The sequence below is a fragment of the Mastigoproctus giganteus genome, chromosome 3, assembly GCF_048544385.1.
Source record: "Mastigoproctus giganteus isolate SK-2022 chromosome 3, ASM4854438v1, whole genome shotgun sequence".
Lineage (NCBI taxonomy): Eukaryota > Metazoa > Arthropoda > Arachnida > Uropygi > Thelyphonidae > Mastigoproctus > Mastigoproctus giganteus.
The window spans coordinates 11,561,787-11,575,732 of record NC_143577.1 but is presented as its reverse complement, the minus strand read 5'-3'; the positions used below and the strand labels follow the sequence as shown (position 1 = coordinate 11,575,732).

The window sequence follows — 13,946 nt, the reverse complement described above, 5'->3', positions numbered from 1 at the left end:
GAGAGAGAGAGAGAGAGAGAGATCAGCAAACATGTCACATTTTGCACATTTTTTTAGACTGATGTGTTGGAGAATTGCCCCTTTTGGTTCTCCCGCAAACCACAACCATTTCGCTACTTTGCACACATTGCTTTTCTTCTTTAGTCTGGAGCATGATTTCCGTTTAAATACAATTTAATTAACTATAAAAAATTAAAAGGATTTATAAATTTAATTGATTAATTGCCAATACTATACTAAGCTAACAGATTCCTACTACAGTGCTACGTATTACGCTATCTAGTTTTACATTATACCTTATGCTATCAAGTTTTAGATATACGTGATGCTATTCCATATCGATACTACACAATGGTGGCAAGTTTTGAATGGTACAAGTTTTACCGATACTAAGTAATAACCCACAAAATCTATATCTAAGTTCAATTAAACTAAGTATCATAACTAGGAATATAAAGCTACTTCTAGAAATAAATTAATATGGCAATTAAGTCAATAAAATGGTAAAAATTTAAGAAAAACTTCTCTATTAGCTGGAGCCATAAAAACTTTGCCCGCACCTAGCTAATCTTGTTCCCACGAATGAGATTGTAAATTTTTTTCTTTTAACCAGCAAGTCCAGCCAGGCTTGAAGTTTTCTTTTAGCCAGTAAGTCATCAATTGCTGGAACACGTTGCCCTATAATTTGTATTTCTGTATTTTTTTTTTTTTTTTTTACAGTTCAGCAAAAGCCCTGTGGCTTCCTTGTACTATATGATGAATACCATTTATATAATGAGTGATTTACATGTGATCATTGATTGACGTGTCGATCTGTTGCTCTCCTCTCCCATAAACAGCATCTTGTGTGGTAAAAGCAGAATCTATCCACATCTTGCTATATGTTGCCTTCATAGTTAGTGTCCAATGAATCCCCTCACATTTCACACTATGCCATATGAATTGATTGAGCTACAGGAAGAATCACAGGAAATTTATTCCTGTTTTGAGCAAAAACAGTCTTCCAATTTGCTGAACTATGAACAGAGAGTAACATCTGAATAGATGTTACTCTTGTGGATTATGGTTATCTCCTTTAAAAAAAAGACCATTTTGTCTGAGTAGTAGCTTAGAAAATCAGTAACTACCTCAAAAGAAAGAAGCAAAATATCTTTTCTTGTGGGTAGATTTCCAGTAATTGGAAACAATGAATAAATTCTTTTCTTTTAGAGGAAATGCCAAGAGCTCTTCACTGGATTTGATGAGTCTGATTTCATTGGATTTCTGCTAGTTAGGGAATTGTGGAGATTTTTTTTTTTGCATGCTTTGTTGACTAACAAGGTGAGTTCCACTTCTGAAATTTGTTGTAGGGAAGGGTGGTTGGGAATTGTAAGATGATATTGTATAACAATTTCTTCAATCTTTAGCCTTTTTATTCGTCGAAATCTTCACTACATAAAAATCATAGTCATGGTATTTAGCAGGCTCCCTACAATTTTGATGGAATCAACAAAGGTATAAACTGCTATCACAGCAGAAATGAGATGCTCTTGACTTGTCCTGGTTACTTGTAGACATTCCAAATATCCTTTATGTGCACTACAAACCTTAATGCCATCCTGTGTTGACTGATAAGGTAATATCCATGGAAATAGCAGGATGAGAGAGAGAGAGAGCGCACTTATCGCCCAATTAGTGGTCGTTACAATATGGAACTAAACAACTGTAATTTATATGCATTTGAAAATATTTTTAATTTGCATAGACATTATGAAAAGTATGGCAAAACCAATGCCAAGTATTGTATTTAGCACACCTAATTATGAAGAACAGAAGATTGACATAAACAAATTTTTATTGTCTTGGTTAATAGCGAATAATTTAGTTTTCTTAATGACTAGTTAGTTGACAAGGAAAATTATTTTTAATTGCAGTTTTAATTTGAAAAGTTAAATCATTTTATTCCTTGAGTGCCATGGTGCATAGGTAAATCATGTTATATGAAGAAAGTAAAGCACCATCTACATTGGTTATGTTTATTTTCAGTTTGGAAATATGTCCATAGTGGAGTCAAATGCTTTCTTGTATTTTCTTACCACTTCTTCAGTGACAGCTGTCTTTGCCACATCACAACTTGTAACAACAAGTTCTTGTGATCTTTTGTGAGATTGATATTGCAGGGTCATTGAAGAAGTGGTAAGAAAATACTACAAAACATTTTACTCCATTATGTTCTGTTTATTTCTGATTTGGAAACTGAATCAACATAGGTTTGAGCGCTTTATCTACAAATTAATCAATGACTGTTTTGTTGCATGCATTTTTGAGAGAGAGAGAGAGAGAGAGAGAGAGAGAGAGAGAGAGAGAGAGAGAGAGAGAGATTTTCGAGTAATAATGTTTTTTTATTCTGTTTCAGGGCCATATAGCACCATATAAAACAATATCTGCCCGAGCATTGGAAGACTGTATTGTTCTAAGGTAAGTATTTTTTGACCAAAATATTTTGCAAAAAATTAAATGCATAATAATTTAATCCATGCTAAATAAAATAATACAGCTTCATTAAAATTTCATGTTTTAAATTTGGTACAGTATTTAAAATTAATGTGTTTTCACTTTTTTTTAAGGTTAAGAGTAGAAGCTTTCAGACAGCTGTTGGAAAAGTATCCGGAATCTCTGGTTAGAGTTGCCCAGATAATTATGATACGCCTTCAAAGGGTGACATTTACAGCTCTTCATCATTATTTAGGATTGAATAATCAGTTAATTAAAACTGTAAGTGCCACACATTCTTAAATTCACTACAAAAATTTAAATAATTGTTATGCAAACTTTTTTTGGTCTCAGAACCCTTGCTAACAGGAGAGACTGCTTCTACAGGGATGGGATACACTTAAATAGAAAGGGTGCAAGAATATTTGCTGATGCTACGAGGCAGGGTTAGGTGGATCGAAAAACTGCTAGCTTGGGGGGATTCACAGACTAAAAGATTAATAGTAGCTGCAGGCAGAGGTGAAAGTGATTCTTGCACTGCTTCTATTATAATGAGTAGCAGCCTAGAGAGCAAGTTGCTGAGGATTTCGAGAGCAGCTGGGATTCATCATGGAACAAGTAAATAAATGGGCTGTGTTAGGGTAATTAAGAGTAAAGAACAGGTGCATGTATACTTGCATGTACACCAATGCTAGAAGTATAGCAAATAAACTTGATGAATTTGAAGTGCTGATCAAGGCATAAAAGGCTGTATTGTTGGGATATCAGAAACAGTGTCACACAGATATAAGCATTGCAGTATTGGAATTTGGGGAGCACAGTGTATACAGAATGGATAGACAGGTTAGGAAGGAAGGAGGGGTTATGCTGTTAGTTAAGAAACACAAAATCTAAGGAAGTGCATACAGTTGACATGAGTGGACAGTGCAATGTTGAGTCTGTTTGGTGTGACATAAAAACTGGACAAGGGAAAATGAGAGTGGCAGCGTGTTATAGGCCTAATGGCTCTGATTATTACATCGAAGAGTTGTCCAGAGAAATAGTGGGCCAGTAAATCTAAATGTTTTTTAATGGGGGATTTTAACTTTCTAGATATTGACTGGAACTTGTGAGTTGGTCATTAGCACGCTAGCAAGACATTGTTTTATTGGAGGATTGATTTCTACAGCAACGTGTTTGAGGGGCAACCAGAGGGAGTAATACTCTTGATCTGATTATCAGCAGTGATTATTCATGCATTCATGGGGGATTTTAATTTCCCAGAGATTGTCTGAAATTTGTGGGTTTGTCACTCACACATAGCAAAGCTTTTGTGGATTTATTGGATGATTGTTTTCTACAGCAGCGTGTTTGGGAGGTAACTAGAGGGAGTAATACTCTTGATCTGATTATCAGATCAAGAGTATTACTCCCTCTTGATCTGATTTCATACCAACTAAGAAATATTGTTCAAGATTTTAGCCATAAATAGATGTCAGATGAACTAATTAGACATGTGGCAGAGAAGAAAATGCATGGGATACATATAAAATAACAGTTGACACAGAAGCCTATGATAGATATAAGCTGGTCTGTACCCAAGTCACAAAGGAGGTTAGGCAGGCAAAGGCAGATTACGAGAAATCTTTGGCAAAGGATGCAAAGAAAAACACCAAAGAGTTCTTTACTTATGTAAACTCTAGAAGGAAGGGGATGAATCAGATTGGTCCCCTTGATATTGATGGTTCAACTGTTGATGATCCTGCTCAGGTAGCTAACAAACTAAATGAATATTTTGCATTTACATTCACACATGGAGTTATTCTGAGAGGGGAATGCCAGAGGTGTATTAAACTCTGGGATGGGAATCTAGATAATCTTGTAATAACTGAGAGTAAAGTGGAGGAGAAATTGTTGAAGATAAACATAAGAAAGGCACCTGGGGTGGATGGAATCTATCCATTTATATTAAAGGAGGCAGCAAAGGAATTAAGCAAACCCCTAACCATAATTATGAGAGCTTCTTTGGAATCAGGAGGTACCAATCTAGTGGTGATGTGCAAATGTGACCCCAATCCACAAAGTTTGAACTGGATGCAAAAAAAATAATTTTGGTATCACATACTTGGATTTCAGGAAAGCTTTTGATACTATTGCACATGGAAGACTGCTGTACAATTTGGAGCAGTATGGCATTAAGGGCAAGTTGCTGCAATGGATAAAGGGATGATTGAGTGGTAGATAGCAGAGAGTGGTAATAAATGGACACTGCTCTATGTGGACCAATGTTACTAGTAGAGTCCCCCAGGGTTCAGTGCTGGTCCCATTGTTTTGTGTATTTTTCAGTGATATCAATGAAGGTATATCAGGCTTAATGTCCAAGTTTGCAGATGATACAAAGGTTGGCAGGAATATTAATGAGTAAAGACAGTATGCTACTGCAACAGGATCTAGAAAAGTTAGATAAAAACAGGATCTAGAAAAGTTACATAAAGACACTACATAAATAGTTTTTTTTTTCTCTTGGCTATCAGGATAGATGTGCATAAGAACTTCTTGTTATTGCAATGTATACATCATTAATAAATAATGGCAACTGAAGTTTAACATTGAATTGTAGACTACTGCATATGGGTAGCAGTAACCCAAGAGAAATGTACCAACTATGTAGTACTACTCAGGGAGGTGGAGTATGAAAAAGACCTGAAGGTAATTGTGCAGTCAGATATGAAGTTGTCTGAGCAGTGCAGACATTCTGCCAGAGCAGGTCATGGAGGTTTTGTCAATGATATATAGGAATTTTGCTAGCAGAGACAAGGAGGTGATTATCTCATTGTATAAGGCAATAGTCAGTCCACACCTTGAGTATTGCATACAGGTCTGGAGGTCCCATTTTAGGAAGGATGTAGAGTTGCTAGAATAAGTACAGAGAATGGCAACAAGGTTGGTGAGAGGAACAAAGGGGTGCTCTTACCATATATATCAAAGAGGCTTAAGTTCTGCAAGTTGCTGCATCTGGAGACTAGGCACCCGTGAGGCGATCTGATCGAGGTGTATAAGACCTTGAATGGTTTTTTGAGCAGGCTGAATGCTGATGGGATACTTCCGCTTGCTCAGATTAAGAACCTGAGGAGATATAAATTCAAATTGAGGAAAGGCAGTTGTAGAATAGATGTGTGGAAGTTTGCCTTTAGCCATGGGGTGGTTAATTGCTGGAACAAACTTCCATCTGTAGTTGTGGAAGTTGATAGCTTAAATAAATTTAAGGAGGCACTGGACAAACTTTTAGACGAAATGGATGTGTGAAATTGGGTTTTTTTTTTTTTTTTGTGGCTGATGCTACATAAGCTCATACACTTGCTTTCTTGCATCACATGCCTCTATTACTATTATTTTAATTTATATAATACATGATAAATCTCAGTAAACTAACAATTCCATCATGTGCAATTTTTTTTTTTTTTTTTTTAGTCATCCCTCACCAGTAAAAGGACATCTGTGCTCTCACCGAAATCGAGTCCTTCCAGGCCTACCTCCAGACGTAGTAGTCAAGTTACAACTGTAAAGCCATTTGTCTCCGAACTTGCACCGCATCCAGAAAAATCAGTTCCAATTACAGATAAAGCAGGTATAAGATTGATGTAAAGAAGTTTAAAATTTCTAATCAGTAAAAAGGATACTTCTCTGTATTAGTTAAAATAATATAGAGAAGTATCTGTTTTCTTAAGATTTTTCTTATGAAGTATTCTTTCTTAAGGTTTCTTTTAGACAACTGAATATAAAAGATAAATCATACATTCAATACTACTCAGCATACCTTCATAGTGATTAACAATTAGAATATTTAGATTATTTAATAATTGGTGATGAGCAGGATGAATGCCACGAACTTTAGCTGCACTGCAGCTAAAGTTCAACTCTCACTGAGATCATGAAATGCAAGGATTATTCCAAAACTAATTAATGCCTTCAAATTTTTTTTTCTTGGATACCATACCACTGCAAGTATGCCAATTTAAACCATGTGTTATATACTTTGTAATTAAGTATATACAGTGCTTTTTTTTGTAAAAGAATAGGTGCCAGTACTCATTCTTTGCTATCAGGAAAATTTGAAAATTAAAAGGATATGAAAAGTACTCTAAATTTATTTTTTTTCCTGATATTGTTACTTTAGTGGTAATTTGGATTAAGAACAACAAATTTAGTATATTAACACAGTTTATTAAGCATAAATTTATTATTCAAGTATATAAAAAAAATAAGTAAAATGTGAGTAAAATAAGTAAATAAATCTGTCAACTACTGAGTTCCGGGCACTCAGGATGAAAGGTCCGTAGTCACTAATGATCGTTATTGTAGTATCTCAAATAGAGAGCTTTATGGTAACTGAAAAAAGTTTCTAGTACCCCAGCTTGACCTAAAACTGAGATACTAATGAAAACGTTGTCTATTTGAGTCTTTCCAGTTGTTGTTGTTGTGAATGAAAAGGTTGGGAGAAGCGACTGGCAGGTGAGGGCCGTGCAAGGCTCCGCGCAGGTGCCTACCCACCACCGCTGCCTCACCACTGGCTCTCTGAGTACCTCCTTGCCGGGACAACTCCAGCTTCGAATATTTTTAAAAAATACTTCTCGTCGCAAAATTTATAAATGACCTATAAAGGTCATTTATTAACTAAAAAAAAAAAAAACTGCAACCATTATCAATTCACTGCAGGATGGAAGCCTCCTGAACAATTCCTGTTGAAGGAAATAGACCATAATCTGCCACGCTGGTTGGCAGATCGACCGTATTTAGCAGTCAGGGGCTTGAACCCTGGTCTACTCAAGGAGCGTATGCTACTCCCGCTCCTGACCACTCGGCTGCGGAGGCGCCTCCGTATCCAGGTGGGAAGGAGTAGCAGTGCGTAACACACGCTTCTTGATTAGACCGGGTTTCGAGCCCGTCACCACCAAATCGGAGGATGCGGAAAGGTCAGGGACTGACCACCGCATATTCCTGGAGCAATATAGCCTTAGTTGCTAATGCTCCTAAAAACCAAACAAACAACAACTCGGTTACGGAGGCCATTTATTAACTAACTATTTAGCAACCTTTTTATCACAAAAAGGAGAGTTACTTAGTATAAAGAAGCTATCGGCAATAAATTTTTTTTTAAACACATAAAGTAAATGATAGATTTCAATGGGAATAGTTTTCCCTTGATAAGCATCGAATAACGCATAACTAATCTGATTTTTAAATTTTTAGCTCCATTAAAGGAAATGGGGTGGGGGGACACGAAAATTGGTCACATTTTCCTGTCTGGCGCCACCATTTTTAATTTTAAAATTGTTTTAAACCTACTCGTTGAGCTCTTTCCAACGGTGTATAATAAGCTGTAGATTGTCAACATTTTTTACCCCCCACATTTTACCCTCCATTTCTCAGACAAATTTTTGTCAACAACGATCAATATGGTGTTATGTTGGCCCACACGATGTACAAACCCATGCAAAATTTTGAGTCAATAGGTTGAGTGGTTCCAGAGATACAATGCTGTGACAGATGGATGGATGGATGGACGGACAGACAGACAACCGAGGGACATTATAAGGGTTCTTCATTAGACTACGGACTAAAAATAATAAGTAAAAATAATTCCATAATAAAGTTGTTTTCTTTTTTTTTTTTTTTTTTGTAGAATATTCAAATTTTTGTTAAGTTCTCATCCGACACCCTATGCAGACTTCTTTTCTTCCTCTTTGTTTGTCGGTTGTTGTCAGAAGCAGCCACGAATCAACATATTTGCTGGATCAAAGCTGTCAGCAGCAGCCTAAAATTTTAAGAAACGATAGTGAAGAAACTGTTTTTGTCATCAATGAAGCTCTTGTTGGGTTGGCAATCAGATTCGTTTGTGAAAATCCTCATTCATATTGACTCGATGAAATTGGTATCGTACTCAGAGCATCCATCATATGCTTCAATTCTTCCGAAACCATCTTTTCAATTAGGTATTCCCGAAATCCACGAATTGCATCTCTTTCATTTAACTGTAATTGACAATTTTCTAACTTCATTTTCACCAAATGTCAACAATTCGTATTTAGAAGGTTTAATACCTTCATTGTCCTTGTTTTCCTTCTCTCATCATTGATGTTGTCATTAATTCTTAAATTTGAATTTTTTATTTTATTTATTTTTTTAAACTGTCCAAAATGTCAATATCATTCAGGTACTGTGACCATGTAAACAGAGATAGGGAAAATTTACGGAAAAATGTCGATAATGCACTTTCGCAAAAGAATAGATTTATTTTTCAGGGTAAAAGAAAATCACGCTCTCCTAATTCTCGAAGGGGTCACTTACAGTTGATTCACAGCAGTGTCCACCCTACGGCTCACCCGGAAAGTCAACTAAAACAGCATAAAGAAATCTAACTTTGAATTTTTTTTTAATGTGGTCCCTGTACGGGAAAATTTTGGACACTGCTGCAGTAGGTGTTGTTATTTTGGTTTTTAGGAGCATTAGCAACTAAGGCCATATTGCTCAGAGGATATGCAGTGGTCAGTCCCTGACCTTTCCACATCCTCCGTATTTGGTGGTCATGAGCTCGAACCCCAGTCTAATCAAGAAGCGTGTGCTACGCACTGTTGCTCCTGCCCACCTGGCTATGGAGGCGCCAGTAGAAGGTGGACCAGAGCCCATTGGGAATACCCCTTGATCTGCTCACTGTTGACCGGCGCGACTTCTCCGTATGTGGGACAGGTGGTCGGATAGGTTTTACCAGGTACTACTAAGTTGTAGAATGGTGTAATCCCTTTAGCTCTCTTAATTCGCACAGCAGCACTAATTGCCTGAAGGCCAGAAATGCGAACAGTGCGTACAGAGTTAATTCTCCGTTCAATATATGAAAATTTTTTTTGCTCAACTGAAAGGATTTTAAATGTAACTCCCAAGGGGAATTCAAAATAATTTGCTATAAAAGGACATCATTAAACAGAGGTCCGACTGAATAATTTAGAATTATAAAAATGGTTCTACAGTTTTATGTAGAAAATATCTTAACAATAGAGAGTGAAAAATTGCAAATTTAGTTAAATAATTTTAAGTTTATTTGAATAGTAGTAAACATGTGAAAAAAAATTTACAGAATATTACAAATTTCGAAGTGCACTGCATCCAGATGTCACACTTTGCCGTTAATAAAAGGTGCTCGTACGCCATACCGTTGCGTACCATCCCAAAAAAAGCACTGAGTATACAAATTTGTATATATTTATTTTCCCACACATTTACCAAATTGTGTACTGTTTTCTCTGCCACCAAACTACCCTGCATTCCCCCCCCCCATAAAAGTTGCTGTTAGCCTTCAAGACTCTTGATGGCAGTAGTGACAGCATCATGGAAATGTTCCACCATGAAGGTTATCCTTCATAGGGCCAAACTGGTGGAAGTCTGGTAATGTAAGGTCAGTGACTGTACAAGAAATGTGGCAGAACAGTCCATCCCAATTCTGCAATGATTTGTTTTGTCAGGATGCTGGGATGGAGTCTGGTATTGTCATGCTGAAGAAGAAATTTTCATTTTTTTCTCTGGCTCTGCTCTTGTAACTTGTCTTTGGCTTCTTCAATGTTTCCACATGGCAAGCAGAACTGATCTTGCATCCCCTATTCCAGGAATTTGACAAAGATAACCCCATTCTTGCCACAAAAAACAGCACATTTTTCCAATAGACGGCTATTCACTGGCCCTATGAAGGATAACCTTCATAGGGCCATTTCATAGGGAATTTTTTGTCTGGCACTCCCTTTGACTACTGCTCTGACTCCTGTTTATAGTGTGGTACCTATAAACAGGTAGGACAACAAGGTAATTGGTTTATAATTTCCAATTTCTGATTTATCTCCTTTCTTATGGAGAAAAATTATGATTGCATTATTCCACTTCTTTGGCATCATGCCTTTCCTAATATATTTTCTGAAGAGTCTTGCCAGTTTCTGTGTCATGTCTCTTCCTCCCAATTTCAACAACATGACAGTAACTTCATTTTCACCTTGGGCTTTTTGATTCTTTACTTTCTTCAAATGTATGTTCTACTTCATTAGGAAGGATATCGAGTATGTCATATGTGTTGCTAATTTGTGATTCATCTTCCCCACTGTTGGCATCATTCTTTTGCTTCTTGTATATTACTTTACAGTAGTCTTCTGCTATTTGAATTATGCCTTTTCTGCTATTTATAAGTACACCATCACGATTCTTCACATTCAGTATCATTTGTCTTTCTGTATTACTGCTCATTACTATTGATTTAAGTCCTTTGTTTTCCCTTAATACTTGTTTTACTTTTTTTTTGTTAAATCTTGTCCTCTCTGAGTCTCTTTCTAATGACTTTGCATAACTCAGTATACTCGATATACTCATGACCCTATAAATGCTCTCAAATGTCAATGAATCTCAATAGGCACAGTGTTGTGTATTCAGGACTCAGTAACACACCACTTTTTCATCTACACATCAATGTTACCCTGATAATTTTCAAACTCCCAGCTCTTCAAAAGAGCATTGAAACTCGCATGTTATTACCAGTAAATGTTTAAATTTCACTCAACACCATGGTATTTTGTATTAAACATCAGATGAGCAGAAAAAAACAATTGGAGCCACTACAGAGTGGCCCTTTTATAAAGACACTACATAAATAGTTTTTTTTTCTCTTGGCTATCAGGATAGATGTGCATAAGAACTTCTTGTTATTGCAATGTATACATCATTAATAAATAATTTAGATATTATTCTAATTGTTAATTTCTGATGATGGTAGCAGAGTTGTACTGAAATATGATTTATCTTCAGTTTCCCAAAATAAGCCTATTTTTTCCCCCCTAATAACTGTTTACAGTCAAGCCTCACAAATTAACTCAATTTATTGAAGTATGTTTCATCCCTGAACAGCCTTCAGCTTGTGTTTTTTTTTTTTTTTTTCATTTATTATTTTTTACAAGAAATATAAAGTTCTCAGAGCAGTATTCTGTATTTTTCTGCTCAAGGTACTTTATTAATAACTAGTCTCTCATTGTAACTAAGAGATGCAAGCAACTATGGATCAGCATTTAACCATTTGGCAGCATACACTATCTTCATATGTAGCTACCACTCTATCATGTAGTAACCCCCCCCCTCTCTCTCTTGCTGTTCATCTCCGTTGATTAAGGCATCTTCATCTTTAACTAAATGATCAAATGGTTCTAAAGAAATTGAAGCTATTCTAGATAAAATTGCCTGAGAATCGCTGCTTGACATTAAAACTAGCTGGTCGTGAGAGGGATTGTAACAAACACTCCATACCTACTGAGAATGATCTGGATAATGTGGGTTGTGGGCATCCGAGAATTTTTTTTGACTGTCATCACCACAAGTTACTAAATAATGCTGCTTTTTGGGATTAAAATCCATATCTCTTACCAGTTGACCATGATTTCCTTCAATTGTCAATGCTTGCTGCATTGTATGAAGATCCCAACTCTAAACAGTCTTTTCTTGCTGTAGCAAATGAGTTAAATTCTGATTAGGATTTCAATGTATAGAAGTAAAATTTGACTTTCCTTTCATTTCTGCAGTGACAGAGCCTATTAATTTAGTCCCAGCTCCACTCAGGTTTATGTTCCACAGCAATAAGTGATTGTCCATAAGCCCAGTTAGACAGCATCTTTCAGCAGGTTCCCATATTATACTTTTCACTTCATTTCCAAAGTCTGTGGTTTCAAAGGTAGTTATCAACTCAGGTGCTATAAAATTTGAAGAGCTGTCATCTTTGGCATGATCTTCTTGATCTAATTCAGCTGGAAGCTTCCAGAGAGAACCATGCATTTCACATTTTCCATCACGTGTTATTTCATTGTAACATGTAGTCAAGGATTCTGGGTGTGTGGGGGATGCATTGATGAGCCACATCTCACCTGCTAAATGTAGAAATACTATCTGTGTAACACTAACATTCCCTTCATCATATTCTGACAGCTGAATCTGATTATCAAACTTGAGTGATTGAGTTCTGACAAAAAATCGTACTGCTTCAGTTTTTTCAGCATGTGAAGAAGTGCTCGAGCTTAATTTCAGTCCATATATTATAGTTATTTCTTCCTCCATTCTGTTTGTGCTAGCTATTCACTGAAATTGTTGCCTGTTCACATCTTCAATGTTATAATTTTTGCAAAGTATTACTGTACTATGCTGTTCAGGTATGGTGACGAAAGCTTTCAAGTTAGCAGAAAGATGTGCACAATTCTAAGGCTATCATAAATCTAACAACCTCACAACTATCTTGAAATTTTCTGGATTTTTGGGTTGTCATTTTATATGCATTTATATAAAAAAAAAAAAAACCTGCATGCATTTCTGTATCACAAATCATTGTACATATTAATCTGTAAGTGCATACCACATCAAGAGAAAAGTAATGTACAATACATGGAAAATTATTGTATTGTACAGTAAAAATTTAATTATTTCCCTTCTTGGTATTACCTGTATTGGTATTGCACAGTACAGTAAAAATTTAATTATTTCCCTTCTTGGTATTACCTTACACAGTAGCTCCACTACCAAATCCAAAAGTTTCACATTGCTTCACCAAGGCCTTGCTGTCAAATTATCTTTGATAATAGATAAGGTGACAATAGCTATGATGATTGTTTTCATTCCTCTGGAACACTTGCTTTTCTTTTAGGCAGTATATAGGCAAATAGAAATGGATGAAGGATGTTGCCTCAGCATTTACAAACACTACAGTCCAAAATAATTTAGTGAAAGCCTAATCTTTTATGCATGAATCATGATACACAGAAAAATGTTATTACTAATTAGGAATGTTTTTTTCATTGTGGTTCAGAAATAGCAGTGTACAATGCCATGACCATCTAACAAATTCCTGCATGGTTGGTGCTAAGTAAGAACTGTTGTAGCACCCAGGCGAAATCTCCACTCTGCACAGTTTGCTTGGATTAGCCATTTTCCCAATCTGTGATGCACAACTCAGGCAAATGTTCAATGCAAAAACTAAACCAAATTATTGGGAGAGTTTGCTGGACTTATCCATTTTCCTAAAAAATCTGGAAAATGGGTGGTACCAGATTTTGGAAGTTCAACTGTACCCATGTTAAAAATTTGCCCTTCTATGACTATGTTAGTTCAAACTTGTAAAATTTTGGAAAATTCTTATATCTTGAATAAATTAGTTAATTAATATTAGCATATATGGAAGCTGACCAATATTTTTTTACAGAGTTTATGATAAAAAATTGCACTTAAGAATATAAAACAAATGACAAATGCAAAGTACTGTATATGGGTAGCAGTAACCCAAGAGAAATGTACCAACTGTGTGGTACTACACTCAGGGAGGTGGAGAATGAAAAAGACCTGGGGGTATTTGTGCAGTCAGATATGAAGTTCTCAGAGCAGTGCAGACTGATTGCCAGAGCAGGTCATGGAGTTTTGTTAATTATATATAG

The 13,946-nt window shown here is 36.1% G+C and overlaps 1 protein-coding gene across 3 annotated transcripts in view; it reads left to right on the top strand.

Annotated features, from left to right (window-relative positions):
* sws (patatin like phospholipase domain containing sws) overlaps window positions 1-13,946 on the top strand; it is a 469,178-nt gene that overhangs the window by 118,596 nt on the left and 336,636 nt on the right. For all 3 annotated transcript variants that reach the window (XM_090369181.1, XM_090369180.1, XM_090369179.1), the window contains exons 8-10: window positions 2,396-2,457; window positions 2,607-2,754; window positions 5,923-6,079. In XM_090369181.1, the coding sequence (XP_090225307.1) occupies window positions 2,396-2,457; window positions 2,607-2,754; window positions 5,923-6,079 (367 nt within the window). The remainder of the gene's footprint in view (window positions 1-2,395; window positions 2,458-2,606; window positions 2,755-5,922; window positions 6,080-13,946) is intronic.